Source organism: Elephas maximus, chromosome 1, assembly GCF_024166365.1.
Source record: "Elephas maximus indicus isolate mEleMax1 chromosome 1, mEleMax1 primary haplotype, whole genome shotgun sequence".
NCBI classification, from domain to species: Eukaryota; Metazoa; Chordata; class Mammalia; order Proboscidea; family Elephantidae; genus Elephas; species Elephas maximus.
Window position 1 is genome coordinate 149,329,113 of NC_064819.1, and position 17,306 is coordinate 149,346,418.

Genomic DNA, 17,306 nt, shown 5'->3' on the forward strand with positions numbered 1-17,306 from the left:
ATAACGACTCAGCAAACATAAATTCAACTACTATGAAAATGAGAAACACAATTTACAAAGAAAAACGTCTCAGCACAAAAAAGTAAATTGTCAACACACACAAAAAAGCATCAAAAAATGAAATTGTCAACACACACAAAAAAGCATCAAAATGACAGCACTAAACACATACTTATCTGTAATTACACTGAAGGTAAAGGGACTAAATGCACCAATGAAGAGACAGACAGTCTCAGACTGGATAAAGAAACATGATCCATCTACATGCTGCCCACAAGAGACACACCTTAGACATAGAGACACAATCAAACTAAAACTCAAAGGATGGAAAAAAATATATCAAGCAAACAACAAGCAAAAAAGAGCAGGAGTAGCAATATTAATTTCTGACAAAATAGACTTTAAAGTTAAAGCCACCACAAAGGATAAAGAAGGACACTACATAATAATTAAAGGGACAATAGACCAGGAACATGAAACCATATTAAATATTTATGCGCCCAATGAAAGGGCTGCAAGATACATAAAACAAACTTTAACAGAACCGAAAAGTGAGATAGACACCTCCACAATTATAGTAGGAGACTTCAACACACCACTTTTGGAGGAGGACAGGACTTCCAGTAAGAAGCTCAATAGAGACACGGAAGAACTAATTGCTACAATCAACCAACTTGACCTCATAGACTTATACAGAACACTCCACCCAACAGCTGCAAAGTATACTTTTTTTTTCTAGTGCACATGGAACATTCCCTAGAATAGACCACATATTAGGTCATAATACAAACCTTTGCAGAATCCAAAACATCGAAACATTACAAAGCATCTTCTCAGACCACAAGGCCATAAAAGTAGAAATCAATAACAGAAAAATCAGGGAAAAGAAATCAAATACTTGGAAACTGAACAATACCCTGCTCAAAAAAGACTGGGTTATAGAAGACATTAAGGAGGGAATAAAGAAATTCATAGAATGCGATGAGAATGAAAACACTTCCTATCAAAACCTCTGGCACACAGCAAAAGCACTGCTCAGAGGTCAATTTATATGGATAAATGCACACATACATAAAGAAGAAAGAGCCAAAATCAGAGATCTGTCCCTACAACTGGAACAAATAGAAAGTGAGCAACAAAAAGAATCCATCAGGCACCAGAAGAAAACAAATAATAAAAATTAGAGCTGAACTAAATGAATTAGAGAACAGAAAAACAATTGAAAGAATTAACAAAGCCAGAAGCTGGTCCTTTGAAAAAAATAACAAAATTCATAAACCACTGGCCAGACTGACTAAACAAATACAGGAAAGGAAAGAAATAACCCGAATAAGAAATGAGATGGGCCACATCACAACAGACCCAACTGAAATTAAAAGAATCATATCAGATTATTATGAAAAATTGTACTCTAACAAATCTACAAACCTAGAAGAAATGGATGAATTCCTAGAAAAACACCACCTACCTAAACTAACACAATCAGAAGTAGAACAACTAAATAGACACATAACAAAAAAAGAGATTGAAAAGGTAATCAAAAAACTCCCAACAAAAAAAAAGCCCTGGCCCGGACGGCTTCACTGCAGAGTTCTACCAAACTTTGAGAGAAGAGATAACACCACTACTACTAAAGGTATTTCAAACCATAGAAAATGACGGAATACAACCTAACTCATTCTATGAAGCCACCATCTCCCTGATACCAAATCCAGGTAAAGACACCACAAAAAAAGAAAATTACAAACCTATACCCCTCATGAACATAGATGCAAAAATCCTCAACAAAATTATAGCCCATAGAATTCAACAACATATCAAAAAAATAATCCACCACGACCAAGTGGGATTTACACCAGGTATGCAAGGCTCGTTTAATATTAGAAAAACCATTAATGTAACCCACCACATTAATAAAACAAAAGACAAAAACCACATGATCTTATCAATTGATGGAGAAAAGGCATTTGACAAAGTCCAACACCCATGTAAAATATTTAGGAATAAATCTTACCAAAGATGTAAAAGACCTATACAAAGAAAACTACAAAGTACTAGTGCAAAAAACTAAAAACGACCTACATAAGTGGAAAAACATACCTGCTCATGGATAGGAAGACTTAACATAGTAAAAATGTCTATTCTACAAAAAGCCATCTGTACATACAATGCACTTCCGATCCAAATTCCAATGACAGTTTTTAATGTGATGGAGAAAAAATCACAGACTTCATATGGAAAAGAAAGAAATCCCGGATAGGTAAAGCGTTACTGAAAAACAAGAAGAAAGTGGGAGGCCTCAATCTACCAGCCACAGTAGTCAAAACGGCCTGGTACTGGTACAACAACAGGCACATAGACCAATGGAACAGAATTGAGGACCCAGATATAAATCCATCCACGTATGAGCAGCTGATATTTGATAAAGGCCCAGTGTCAGTTCACTGGGGAAAAGATAGTCTTTTTAACAAATGGTGCTGGCATAACTGGATATCCATTTGCAAAAAAATGAAACAGGACCCATACCTCACACCATGCACAAAAACTAACTCCAAGTGGATCAAAGACCTAAACATAAAGACTAAATGATAAAGATCATGTAAGAAAAAACTGGGACAACCTTAGGAGCCCTAATACAAGGCATAAACAGAATACAAAACATTACCAAAAATGACAAAGAAAAACCAGATAACTGGGAGCTCCTAAAAATCAAACACCTATGCTCATCTAAAGACTTCACCAAAAGAGTAAAAAGACCACCTACAGACTGGGAAAGACTTTTCAGCTATGACATTTCCAACCAGTGCCTGATCCCTAAAATCTATATGATTCTGTCAAAACTCAACCACAAAAAGACAAACAACCCAATCAAGAAGTGGGCAAAGGATATGAGCACGCACTTCACAAAAGAAGATATTCAGGCAGCTAACAAATACATGAGAAAATGCTCTCGATCATTAGCCATTAGAGAAATGCAAATTAAAACTACGATGAGATTACAGCTCACACCAACAAGGCTGGCATTAATCCAAAAAACACAAAATAATAAATGTTGGAGAGGCTGCGGAGAGATTGGAACTCTTATACACTGCTGGTGTGAATGTAAAATGGTACAACCACTTTGGAAATCCATCTGGCGTTAACTTGAACAGTTAGAAATAGAACTAACATACAACCCAGAAATCCCACTCCTCGGAATATACCCTAGAGAAATAAGAGCCTTCACACAAACAGATATATGCACACCCATGTTTATTGCAGCTCTGTTTACAATAGCAAAAAGCTGGAAGCAACCAAGGTGTCCATCAACGGATGAATGGATAAATAAATTGTGGTATATTCACACAATGGAATACTACGCATCGATAAAGAACAGTGACGAATCTGTGAAACATTTCATAACATGGAGGAACCTGGAAGGCATTATGCTGAGTGAAATTAGTCAGAGGCAAAAGGACAAATATTGCATAAGACCACTATTATAAGATCTTGAGAAATAGTATAAACTGAGAAGAACAGATACTTTTGTGGTTACGAGGCGGGGAGGAAGGGAGGGTGGCAGAGGGTTTTCTACTGATTAGTAGATAAGAACTGCTTTAGGTGAAGGGAAGGACAATACTCAATACACGGAAGGTCAGCTCAACTGGACTGGACCAAAAGCAAAGAAGTTTCCGGGATAAACTGAATGCTTCAAAGGTCAGGGGAGCAAGGCCGGGGGTTTGGGGACCATGGTTTAACGGGACTTCTAAGTCAATTGGCAAAATAATTCCATTATGAAAACATTCTGCATGCCACTTTGAAATGTGGCGTCTGGGGTCTTAAATGCTAACAAGTGGCCATCTAAGATGCATCAATTGGTCTCAACCCACCTGGATCAAAGGAGAATGAAGAACACCAAGGTCACACGATAACTAAGAGCCCAAGAGACAGAAAGGGCCACATGAACCAGAGACCTACATCATCCTGAGACCAGAAGAACTAGTTGGTGCCCGGCCACAACCAATGACTGCCCTGACAGGGAGCACAACAGAGAACCCCTGAGGGAGCAGGACAACAGTGGGATGCAGACCCCAAATTCTCACAAAAAGACCATACTTAATGGTCTGACTGAGACTAGAGGAATCCCAGCGGTCATGGTCTCCAAACCTTCTGTTGGCCCAGGACAGGAACCATTCCCGAAGACAACTCATCAGACATGGAAGGGACTGGACAGTGGGTAGGAGAGAGATGCTGATGAAGAGTGAGCTATTTGTATCAGGTGGACACTTGAGATTGTGTTGGCATCTCCTGTCTGGAGGGGGGATGGGAGGATAGAGAGAGTTGGAAGCTGGCAAAATTGTCATGAAAGGAGAGACTGGAAGGGCTGACTCATTAGGGCGAGAGCAAGTGGGAATACGGAGTAAGGTATATATAAACTTATATGTGACAGTTTGACTTGATTTGTAAACATTCACTTGAAGCTCAATAAAAGTTAATAAAAAAATAAAAATAAATAAATTATACTATTGGCACCAGGAAAAAAAAAAAAGTGGGCAAAGTATATAAACACTCACTTCACTAAAGAAGATATTCAGGTAGGTAGCAGATACATGAGAAAATGCTCTCGATCATTAGCCATTAGAGAAATGCAAATTAAAACTACAATGAGATTACAGCTCACTCCAGCAAGGCTGGCATTAATCCAAAAAACACAAAAGAATAAATTTTGGAGAGGCTGCGGAGAGACTGGAACTCTTAAACACTGCTGGTGGGAATGTAAAATGGTACAACCACTTTGGAAATCTATCTGGCGTTTTCTTAAAAAGTTAGAAATAGAACTACCATACGACCCAGAAATCCCACTCCTCGGAATATACCCTAGAGAAATAAGAGCCTTCACACAAACAGATATATGCACACCCATGTTTATTGCAGCTCTGTTTACAATAGCAAAAAGCTGGAAGCAACCAAGGTGTCCATCAACAGATGAATGGGTAAATAAATTATGGTATAGTCACACAATGGAATACTAGGCATCGATAAAGAACAGTGACGAATCTGTGAAACATTTCATAACTTGGAGGAACCTGGAAGGTATTATGCTGAGTGAAATTAGTCAGGGGCAAAAGGACAAATATTGTATAAGACCACTATTGTAAGATCTTGAGAAACAGTATAAACTGAGAAGAACATATACTTTTGTGGTTACGAGGGGGGAGGGTGGGAGGGTGGGAGAGGGTTATTTACTGATTAGTTAGCAGATAAGAACTACTTTAGGTGAAGGGAAGGACAATACTCAATACACGGAAGGTCAGCTCAACTGGACTGGACCAAAAGCAAAGAAGTTTCCGGGATAAACTGAATGCTTCAAAGGTCAGGGGAGCAAGGGTGGGGGTTTGGGGACTATGGCTTAAGGGGACTTCTAAGTCAATTGGCAAAATAATTCTATTATGAAAACATTCTGCATGCCACTTTGAAATGTGGCGTCTGGGGTCTTGAATGTTAAGAAGTGGCCATCTAAGATGCATCAATTGGTCTCAACCCACCTGGATCAAAGGAGAATGAAGAACACCAAGGTCACACGATAACTAAGAGCCCAAGAGACAGAAAGGGCCACATGAACCAGAGACCTACATCATCCTGAGACCAGAAGAACTAGATGGTGCCCAGCCACAACCCATGACTGCCCTGACAGGGAGCACAACAGAGAACCCCGGAAGGAGCAGGAGAACAGTGGGATGCAGATCCCAAATTCTCATAAAGAGACCGGACTTAATGGTCTGACTGAGATTAGAGGAATCCCGGCGGTCATGGTTCCCAAACCTTCTGTTGGCCCAGGACAGGAACCATTCCCAAAGATAACTCATCAGACATGGAAGGGACCGGACAATGGGTTGGAGAGAGATGCTCACGAAGAGTGAGCTACTTGTATCAGGTGGACACTTGAGACTGTGCTGGTCTCTCCTGTCTGGAGGGGAGATAGGAGGGTAGAGAGGGTTAGAAACTGACAAAATCGTCACGGAAGGACAGACTGGAAGGAGGGAGCGGGCTGACTCATTAGGGGGAAAGTGGGAGTATGGAGTAAGGTGTATATAAGCTTATATGTGACAGACTGACTTGATTTGTAAACTTTCACTTAAAGCACAATAAAAATTATTAAAAAAAAAACATATTGGGTTAATTTCTCATACCAAGAGTCTTTTGACACGATGAAAACTAAGACTTTCTAAAGTCTCAATCAGTATTTTTAACAATATTTTCCTCTAATATGGAGCCTATAGACTAGTGGTGGAATGCACAGTCTGAACAATTGAATCTTTTTTTTAAAAATGCCAGATGATAGTACGGCCAAAATATTGACTATCTTTTTAAATTTTTACTCCAAGATGGGTTAACAAGGAGATTGTTCTTTAATTCTTGATTATCCAAATTAAAACTAAAAGAGGAAAAAATAGAGTTTAAAACAAACAAAAAACCTGAAAAAGAGCACCTAAGATCTGCAGGACAAAAGCAAATGACTTAACATACCTATAATTGGAGTCCCAGAAGAAAAGGAGTGAGAAGGTGGGGAAGAATATTTGAAGAAGTAACAGCGCCGTGGTTAAGTGTCTGGCTGTTAACCAAAAGGTCAGCAGTTCAAATCCACTAGCTGCTCCTTGGAAATCCTATGGGGCAGTTCTACTCTGTCCTATAGGGTTGCTATGAGTTGGAATTGGCTCAATAGCAATGAGTGTGGTTTTGGTTTTGAATAGCCAAGACTTTTCAAAATTGATGAAAGACTCCAACCCATATATCCAAGAAGCTTAGTGAAATTCAAACAGAATAAACATGATAGTCATATTGCTAAAAACCAAAAATAAAGAGAAAATTATAAAAGCAGCTAGGGGTAAAGGAACATATATACAGTGGAATAAACATAAGAATGGCAACTGATTTCTCACTTAAAAGAGTCGAAAGAAAAAAAAAACCATCAATCCAGAATTCCATATTCAGTGAAATACCCTCCAAAAATGAAGACAAGATAAATATTTTTTCAGACAAAAGCTAAGAGAATTTGCCTCTAGCAGATCTGTACTACGGAAAATGCTAAAAGGATTTCTTTAGTCAGAAGAAAACTAACACCAGATAGAAACCTGATTTTGCAGAAGGGAATGAAGAATACTAGAAAGATAATTATGCTAACAACTATAAGACCCTTTTTAATTGTGTGTGTGTGCATGTGTGTAGAAAACTGTTGACTATTTAAAGAATAAATAACAATCTGTTGTTCAATTTAGAGCCTAAGTAGAATCAAAATATATGACCATAGGAGCACATTCAGCAAAAAGCATATAATATACAGTACACAATTCTTAGGTTATTCCTGAAGCAGTAAAATATTTTTAAAGACTGCGACAAGTGAAAAATGCATATTGTAATCTCTAAGCAATCACTAAAAAGAGCTAGCACAAGAGACACATAAAAAGTCAACAGAGGAGATAAAACGGAATGCTAAAAATACAAGTAACAAAAAAGAGGGCAAGGAAGAGGAAAAAAAGGAACAAAGAATATATGGAACAAATACAAAACAAGCACCAAGATAGGAAAAAAAAAAAAAAGATAGACGACCTAAAAATAAACATATAATAATTACATTAAATGTAAATGAACTACACATTCCAATTAAAAAGCAAAAATTATCAAACTAAAAAAAAAGACCAGATCCAACTTCATGCTATTTACAAGAAATACATTAAACACTAATCAAATGGAAAAAGATACACAATGCAAACACCAGCTTTAGAGAAAGACGGTGTGGCTATAATATCAGACAAAGTAGACTTCCAGACAGACAATTACCAGAGATAAATAAAAACCAAACCCATTGCTGTCAAGTGAATTCCAACTTATAGCAACCCTGTAAGACAGAGTAGAAGTGCCCCATAGAGTTTCCAAGGAGCATCTGGTAATCAAGAGGAGCATTTTATAAGAGAAGATGTTCCTCAAAAAGATATAATTATCTTAAACGTGTCTGTACCTGTGATAAAGTTCCAAAATAGAGGAAACAAATTTAACAAAGAGAGACAACAGACAAATCCACAAAGAAAAAATAAAGAATGTAGACTATTTGAACAACACTATCTAGCAACTCAACCAAACTGACAGTTATAGAAGAACACTTGCCAACACAGCAGAACACACATTCTTCTCACATGCACATGGAACATTCATTAACACAGACCATATAAATGGGCCATAAAACAAGTTCAATAAACTTTAAAGGACTGAAATCCTACAAATATGCTGTTTGATTAAAACAGTACAAAATCAAAAATCAATCACAAAAAATCTCAAAAATCCCCAAATGTTTGTAAATCTAACAATATACTTCAAAAAACAAAATGGTTAAAGAATAAACCACAAGGGAAATTTAATAATATTTCAAACTGAATGAGCATAAAAAATACAACACATTAAAAATTTGGGATCCAGCTAGAGTAATCCATAGAGGAAAGTTTACATTGCCTCTGAGTCAGAATTGACTCGACAGCAAGGGGTTTTTTGTTTTTTGTTTTTTTTTTGGTTTTTGTATTTATAATGCTCACATTGCAAAAGAAAAAGGTATACAAATTAATGATTTATCTGCTGTCACCTTAAGAATCTAGAAGAAATGCAAACTAAACTCAAAGCAAGGAGAAGAAAATAATAAATATAAAACCACAATGTGGACAAAATTTTCAAAAAAATTAATAAAATCGATAAACTTCCTAGTAAGGCAGATTAAGAAATGAAATAAAGCACACATTACCAATAAAGAGGATACATCACTACAGCTCCAACAAATACTAAGATTTAAAAAACAAAAACAAAAAAAAAACCAAACCCGCTGCCGTTGAGTCAATTCCGACTCATAGCGACCCTACAGAACAGAGTAGAACTGCCCCACAGGGTTTCCAAGGAGCACCTGGTGGATTTGAACTGTTGATCTTTTGGTTAGCAGCCATAGCTCTTAACCACTTTGCCACCAGGGTTTCCTTAAAAAAAAAAAGATAGTAAGAGGGTATCAAAAACAACTAGATAATAATGTTTGCTGAGATGCAGTAAAAGCTTTAAAAAAATTCAGTATTCATGATAAAGACTCAACAAACTAGAAACAGAAGGAAATGTTCTCAATATGATACAGGGCATTGTGATGTCAACTTGGCTAGGCCATGATTCTCAATGGTTTGGCAAATATTACATAATAATCCTCCATTTTATGATCTGATACGAATAGCCAATCAGTTAGAAGAGGAGTTTCCTTAGGGGTACAGCCTGCATCCAGTATATATAGATGTTCTGGCAAAACTCACTCTCTCTCTGGATTCCGTACTCATCTTATAGTCTAACCTCTGGTTCTTGGAAAAGCCTTCAGCAAGCCACCTGAACTGCAGATTTTGGATTTGCCAGCTCCCACAATCCTGTGAGCCAGCAGCCTGCCACCTGACCTACAGATTTTGGGCTTGTCAGCCCCTGCAACCACGTGAGTAAGGAGAAGCCTCCAGCCTGGCACATGACCCACAGATTTGGGACTTGGCAGCCTGCACAATTGCGTGAGCCATTTCCTTGAAATAAATTTCTCTCTACATATTTATGGAAACCCTGGTGGCATAGTGGTTAAGTGCTACAGCTGCTAACCAAAGGGCTGGCAGTTCAAATCCACCAGGCGCTCCCTGGAAACTCTAAGAGGCAATTCTACTCTGTCCTATAGGGTTGCTATGAGTTGGAATCGACTTGATGGCAACAGGTTTGGTTTATACCAAAATATATTTATATATATGCTTCAATGGTTTTGTTCCTCTAGAGAACCCAGCCTAAGACAGACAACTATGAAAAACCTAGACTAACATCATATTTATTGGCACAACACTAAATGACTTCCTCCTAAAATCAGGAACAAGGCAAGGATATCAGCTGCCACAATTTCTATTTAATTTGTACTGAAGGTCCTAGCTACTACAATAGGCGAGATAGAGAAATAAAAGGGATAAACACTATAAAGATTCAAATAAAAATGTCTGTTCCACAGATGGCATGATTATGTATGTGGAAAATTCTAAGGAAATCTACAAAAAAGCCACTAGAACTAATAAGTGAATTTAACAATGTCCCAGGATTCAAAGTCAGTATACAAAAATCAATTCTATTTCCATATGTTAGCAAGAGTTTGAAAGTTTGTTTTAAATACCATATGTGAATATATCCAAAAACCTCTACACTAGAAACAGTAACATTGTGCAGACAAATTAAATAAGACTAAAATAAGTGAGAAGATATACCATGTTTATGCACTGGAAGCCTACATACTGTTGTAATGTTATTACTCCCCAAACTGATCTATAGATTCAACGTAATTCCAATTGAAAAGATTCAAGCAGGCTTTGTGGATGTGTGTGTGAAAACTGGCAATCTGATTCTAAAAATTTATAAAGGAATACAAAGAACCGAGGATAGCCAAAAACAATCTTGAAAAAGGACTCAGGCCACCTTATTTCAAGACTTAGCATTAGCCAAAGTAATCAAGACTGTGGTATTGGCAAAAGAACAGACACATAAATTAATGGACAAGAACAAAGTCTAGAAACAGACCCGCATATATAACATCAAAAGATCTGACAAAGGTACCAAAGTATTTCAAGGTGGGAAAGAAATGTCTCTTCAAAAAATGGGTACTGGGAAAATTGGATACCCACATAGAGAAAAAAGGAACCTCAACCCTTACCTAATGACAACACAAAAATGATTCCAAGATAGGTAACAGGCTTACATATGGAGGGCTAAAACTACAAAGCATCTAAAGGAAAAGTAAGTGAATACCATTTTGTCTTAGGGTGGCCAAACATTTCTTATGGAGGTCACAGAAAACGCTAACCATAAAATAAAAAATTGGTACACACTGGACTTCATCAAAATAAAAAAGTTCTGCTTATCACAAGATACTACTCAGAAAATGAACAAACCATAGCCTTAAAGAAAACATTCATAATATGTATATTTGACCAAAGACTTGTATCCAGAATATATTTTAAAAAACACCTACAATTTAGTAACAAAAAAGAATAGCAATTTAAAAAAATAAATAAACATTTCATAGGAAGATATTCAAATGGCCGATACACACTTGATAAAGTGTTCAACACATTAGCCACCAAAGAAATGCAAATTGAAACCACAATGAGATACCATCATAAGCCCAACAAGAATGGCTAAAACTAAAAAGATGGACAACACCAAATTTTGGTGAAGACGTGCAGCAACCAGAACTTGCATACGTTGCTGAAGGGTATAAAATGGTATAACCACTTTGGAAAACAATTTGGCAATTTCTTATAAAAGTAAACACGTATCTACCCTATGATGCAGCAATTCTACTTCCAGTTATTAAGCATATGCCCAGAAAAAACCTGTACAGGAATGTTCACAGCAGCTTTATTCATAATGGCACCAAAGTGGAAGCAGTCCAGATACTGTCTACACAGAGAATGGATAAACTGTAGTACATTCATACAATGGAATATTACTCAGAAATAAAAAAAAAAAAAGGAACAAATTACTGTTCTATACCTAAAAACATGGATGAATCTTAAAAAGCATTATCCTGAGTGAATGAAGCCAGGCAAGAAAGAGTCCATAAATGTGATTCCATTTATATAAGGAAACTCAACAGGCAATAGGTCTATGATGAGAGAATGAGACCAGTGACTGCTTTGGCAGGGGTGAGGGGGGTGCGAATGGATCACCTGGGAAGGGTCTGAAGGGAACTTTCTGGGATGATGGAAATGTCCTATATGTTGGTAAAGGTGTAGGTTACACAGATGTGTACACATACATTAAGACTGATCAAACGAAGTTAAGTTCTGTACATTTCACTGTGTGTAAATTATACCTCAATTTTTAAAAAGCTGCACTTAAAGAGTAACCGGGTACATTAAAAAATTAATCTTTTCACAGATAGTCCATAAAATCTCTAAGTAACAATTCAAGATGTTATAAACTTATAACCAAAATAAAACATCTTTATATTGAATAATTCTTGACAAAAACTGTAGCAAAGTTCTCCTGATATTGATTATTGACTGGGTTGTTAGTATATTTTCATTATACCAAATTTTTAGTTTTTTTTTTTTTCCTGCTAATAGGATTTTACTGAAGTCAGAGATTATGTTCCAATCTGGAAAGAAGTAGACACTTGGGATAAACTCAAAGGTGCTCTTTGTGTGTAGTAAATGAGATTCAGTACAATGATAGGTAATTACCACAACACAGGATCTGATTTAAACAGTCAAGTAAATTAAAAAGTTTAAAAATTATTTTGGTAAAGCATCCAAATAAGCCTCACCCACAGTCAGGCAAAATTGCAAAACATGCACCGCTCCTTCTTGCTTCAGAAAGTTCATAAAACGAAATAAAAGATCTTGTTGCTCTCTGATTTCTTTCAATTCTAACTTCAGGACCTTGATATGATATGAGAAGAATAGTAAGTTAAGGCTATATAAATACTTTTAAAATTGCTTATATCAAAAGTTAAGTTTTTGCTGAAAATACTTACAGATGGCTTTTTATTTCTAGGTTCTGCAAATTTTTGCAAGAATGGAACCAAAGGGGAAGGAGGTTCAGTTGCTTTTTCAGGCTTTGAAAAAAGAAAATAAATCCATTCAGAAAAATTGCCATCTGATGACATAAATCAAAATTCAATGCCATCAAAGATGCCTTCTAGTATGTTCAATACTCACTGGACTGTCATCTATGAAAATGATAAGCAAATGGTTCACGGTATCCTGATGGAGAATAATAAACAGGTCAAAATAATTCCATTACTATCATCTGCCCTGAATTCTGAAAACTGTTATCCTATTATCAAAGTTTCTAGAAAAATGAAGGAACAAATGAACAGTGGCAAAGCATCTGAACTCATGTATTACAGAGGGATAACATTTTGAAAATCTACAATGCAAGTTTTCACCTTTTGTGAAAATGGGCAATGAAAAGCTATTCTGACTTTGGCCTTTTAAAGGTTTATAAAACATTCTGTTTCTTCAAAATCTTACTGGATCAGCTAGGAAATCCAAAGAAGGAAGGAACACAGAACCAGACAGGATCTCTCTTATAAGTAAGGTCTGGGATCTGGAAAAAGAAAAAATAATCGTATATATTCAGTGACATACAGCAATTCTTAACTTTCAAGTGCATATGAATTACCTAGGGATCTTCTTAAAGGGAAAATGATGATTCAGTAGGTCTGGGGTGAGGCCTGAGATTCTACATTTCTAACAAGTTTCCAGTAATGCTGTTAGTCCACAGACCACACTGTGAATAGCAAGGACTTAGAGCCCTTACTTTGCTGAAACAGAATGACTGTTTATGATGAAAAAAAAAAAAAGCGTTTTCTTAGCAGGGGGAACTTGGTAAACATCAGGAAATATTTCCTGCCTGGGAGTATTTAAAATGTTTAATATATGTTTAAATTAAAATTTTAAACTGATGTTTAATATTAGCATATACCTTTTAATTATAATATTTAAATTAATACTATAAATGTTTAAAATAAAATATTTATTTTTTATTTGCTTTGTTTTAAAGAAAAAAATTCTAAGCAACACAACACACCATGAATAACTATCACCTACACTGGCATTTTAAAACCAGATAAACTATACATATATTTTTTTAAACAAAAAACTATTCACATTGTAGGCTAACATTAAGTTTTAGTTTACTCCTATTATGATCAGGAATAACAATATACATATGGCATGACATGCAAATACTGCTATGACATTTTCCAGTCTATTTATACCTGCAGTCTGTTGCTTTAGGAGGCAAAATATAAGGAAAAAGTAGTTCAGTAAGTTTCCTTAAATAGTGTAATTCATCTCTTCGACTTCTCAAAGCCACATGAAGCTCTGGACCATACTCTTCTAAAGCAGCCTGCTGTAAAAACTCTGTATTTTTTACTGTAAATAGAAAATAAATAAACAAATTAAGCAACATTAAATAACCTCGGCCTTTTCCACCAACAAAATCATTTAAACTAGTCATTCCTTTCTTTGTCGTCTTCTCTTTCCAATACGTATTCTACAGGGAAACTTTTCACAAGCGGGATTTAGAAAGAGAAATTCCTCTTTGCTGGACTTGTGCTTATTTTGAAATAAACTGATAAAAGGACTCTTTTTCCTTTAGCAAATAAGAATTTAAATTCATGTCACTATTTTAAAACTACATTAAATAACAAAAGCAAATGATAAAAAACAGAAAACTATATAACACGTCTTCTAGCACACAGAACACCATTGTTATTAAATATTACTTCTTGTTCATCCTCTGCAAATACAAGAATACACTTCTCAAAATTCTTTAATTTTATCTGCTTCCACATCAATATCATCAAGGTAACCTTTTAAAGAAACTGCAGTATGGAAACTATACTACTTCCTTCATTAAGAATTACATATATCAAAGAAATATTAAAAAGTTGTACATGAAAAATAAAAAAATTTGAAACCCTTTTTACAAGTCTATCTAACTTACTATCATAGTATTTTGAACACCACAACCTTTGAATAAAATTAGAGTCCTCCTAATTATCTGACCTTTTAATTCTATGAATTTTATTAATAACAGTGTTATTAATAAATCTAATCTTGCATTTTATGGTGGTTATATAATTGAGGATGTCTTTTTAACATGAATTGTATTAGCAAATTAATAACCTCTCTCTTGAAAAGGTTCAGCAATAAATTTCAAATATACCTGTCTATATCTATAACATCACTTTCATAAAGACAAAATAATTTGGGGGTTTTATTAAACTATGAAGTCAACAATAACAAAAAAAAACACCCAGAAAGATGGTTCTATTTACTCCTAGTCTGAATTCAAAGTGTTTCTGTAATTAGAACAAAAGAAAATTTTTTATTAAAAACATTTCCAAGATGCAGGGCCAAGACGGCATAGTTGTCAGACACTTTCTGTGGTCCCCCGAATTATATAACCACCATAAAATGCAAGATTAGACTTATTAATAACACTGTTATTAATAAAAACCCGAAACAACATGTAAATCAATTATATATGACAATCTAGGAGCCCTGTACATCAGAGGCAAAGTTGAGGAATCAGACTCAGCAGCAGGAGGAAGCAGAGACGGTTCAAAAGCAGCGAGAAGCTTCCAGACCTGACCTGGCAGAAACTGGCACTCTACAGACTGCATTGGCTGGCATGCACAGTGAGGCAAGCAGTGGTGCTCAACATGCGTTTTCCACATCGGAAGAGACTGAGAGGTGGAGTGTTTGCTCAAGCCTCCAGAATCAGAGAGAAGTGGCACTCAATTGGCAAAAGTACATGGGTCTAATCTTACAGTGGGAATCCAAAAATACCCAATTTGGAAGAACCTCTCAGCCGTTTACCTGTCCCCTCCCCACTCTGCACCGGTCTGGACTGGCTTTAAGGAATGCCACATTCCCTGGGCCGGAAGTAGGACCCGTCATGCGTCCTGAGCCATTCTCCCGCCTTTGGAGAGGGAACAAATTAACAAATAGGAAAAAATAATCTGCCAGCTCCCCTAAACCGAGAACTCAGGGCAGGCACTGCTCCTTTGCCTAGGCACAGGACTTTGGATTCCTTTCACACCTGCATAGACCTGTGTGGGCCTATTTCAACAGTGTAGGCCCTCAATAACACAGTATAACAGAGGATAAACCTGAAGCTTAATTCCAACTGTATCAGCTATAACATGGAGTGGTAGGTTCATGACATTTGACACCGCCTGGCCCATTAAGGAGGGTCCTCACCTACCCAAAACAGGGGCCTGAGGACTGGTGGCTCCACCCATGCCACCTAGCCACCCATAACAGGGGTCCAAGAATAAGTGGTGCCACCGAGTCCTTACAGCCAACTGCATTGTATGCCCATATTCTGGATGCAAAACCCACCTACCTATGTGCTCTAGGGAACAGGAACACATTTTCCTCCAGGCCACTTAGGGGTAACCATCATCAACCTGCCTTGCTTAGTGTATGACCCCCAACTACAGCCAGTTACCTGTGCCTAGTCCAATCACCCCTGCCCATCTAGAACTGTAGGTGAGAGCCTGTACCACGCACTAGGTGACTACTACCTGGACACCTCAGCTGAATCCATACAAGAAAAATAAATGGAATCCTGGACTCACACACCAAATAACAGCTCTAACCACCTGGTGACAGGACATGAGAGCTTGAAAGGTGCTAATACACAAACTAGCTCACACAAGCAGCCTATACAGGGCATATCAAAACAAGAAGATAGGACAGAGCAAGTATACGTAAAATAAATACAATAACTTATTGATGGCTCAGAGACAATGGTCAATAATAAACTACATAAAGAGGAGACAATGACGGCTTCAGCAAGCACCCAAAACAAAGATTCAAGAAATCTTCCGGAGGAAGATCTCTTCTGGGAATTACTGGAGATAGAACTCAAAAGATTAATATACAAAGCTCGTCAAGAGATCAGCCAAAATGCAGAACAAGCCACAGAACGCACAAACAAAGCAACAGAGGAACTTATGCACATTCAATAAGAACACAGTGACAAATTTAACAGGCTACAAGAATCAATAGAGAAACAGCAAAACATTCAAAAGATTAACAGTAAAATTTCAGAATTAGACAACTCAATAGAAAGTTATAGGAGCAAAAGTGACACAATGGGAGTCAAAATCAGTGAGACAGAAAATAAAGTACTTGAAACCAACTTATTTGAAGAAAATCAGATAAAAGAATTTAAAAAATGAAGAAACGCTAAGAATTATGTGGGATTCTATTAACAAGAATAATCTACAAGTGACTGGACTACCAGAACACAGGGGATAACAGAAAATACAGAGAGAATTGTTGAATATTTGTAAGCATAAACCTTTCCTGATATCATGAAAGATGAGAAGATACCTATCTAAGAAGCTCACCAAATTCCACACAAGGTAGATCCCAAAAGAAAGCCACCAAGACATGTAATCAAACTTGCCAAAACCAAAGATAAAGAGACAATTTTAAAAGTGACTAGGGATAAATGAAAAGTGATCTGCAAAGGAGACTTAATAAGACTAAAATCGGACTACTCAGCAGAAACCATGCAGGCAAGAAGGCAATGGGGCGACATATATAAAGCCCTAAAGGAAAAATATTGCCAGCCAAGAATTATATATCCAGCAAAAGTGTCTCTCAAATATGATGGCAAAATTAGGGCATTCCAAGATAAACAGCAGTTTAGGGAACTTTCAAAATCCTAACTAAAATTATAAGAAATACTAAAGGAAGTCTTCAGTT

At 36.6% G+C, this 17,306-nt stretch overlaps 1 protein-coding gene and 1 long non-coding RNA gene across 7 annotated transcripts in view; one reads left to right on the plus strand and one right to left on the minus strand.

Annotated features, from left to right (window-relative positions):
• The window catches only part of SNX14 (sorting nexin 14), a 127,452-nt gene that overhangs the window by 52,552 nt on the left and 57,594 nt on the right, over positions 1-17,306 (minus strand). For all 6 annotated transcript variants that reach the window (XM_049896722.1, XM_049896698.1, XM_049896713.1 and 3 more), the window contains exons 8-12: positions 13,796-13,952; positions 13,047-13,122; positions 12,732-12,776; positions 12,548-12,628; positions 12,338-12,452 (exon numbers count right to left, since the gene is read on the minus strand). In XM_049896722.1, coding sequence (XP_049752679.1) covers positions 12,338-12,452; positions 12,548-12,628; positions 12,732-12,776; positions 13,047-13,122; positions 13,796-13,952 — 474 coding nt within the window. The remainder of the gene's footprint in view (positions 1-12,337; positions 12,453-12,547; positions 12,629-12,731; positions 12,777-13,046; positions 13,123-13,795; positions 13,953-17,306) is intronic.
• The window catches only part of LOC126083274 (uncharacterized), a 53,827-nt gene continuing 40,107 nt past the window's right edge, over positions 3,587-17,306 (plus strand). Inside the window, exons 1-2 of the long non-coding RNA XR_007518769.1 lie at positions 3,587-3,696; positions 5,290-5,352. This is a non-coding gene — a long non-coding RNA (uncharacterized LOC126083274). The remainder of the gene's footprint in view (positions 3,697-5,289; positions 5,353-17,306) is intronic.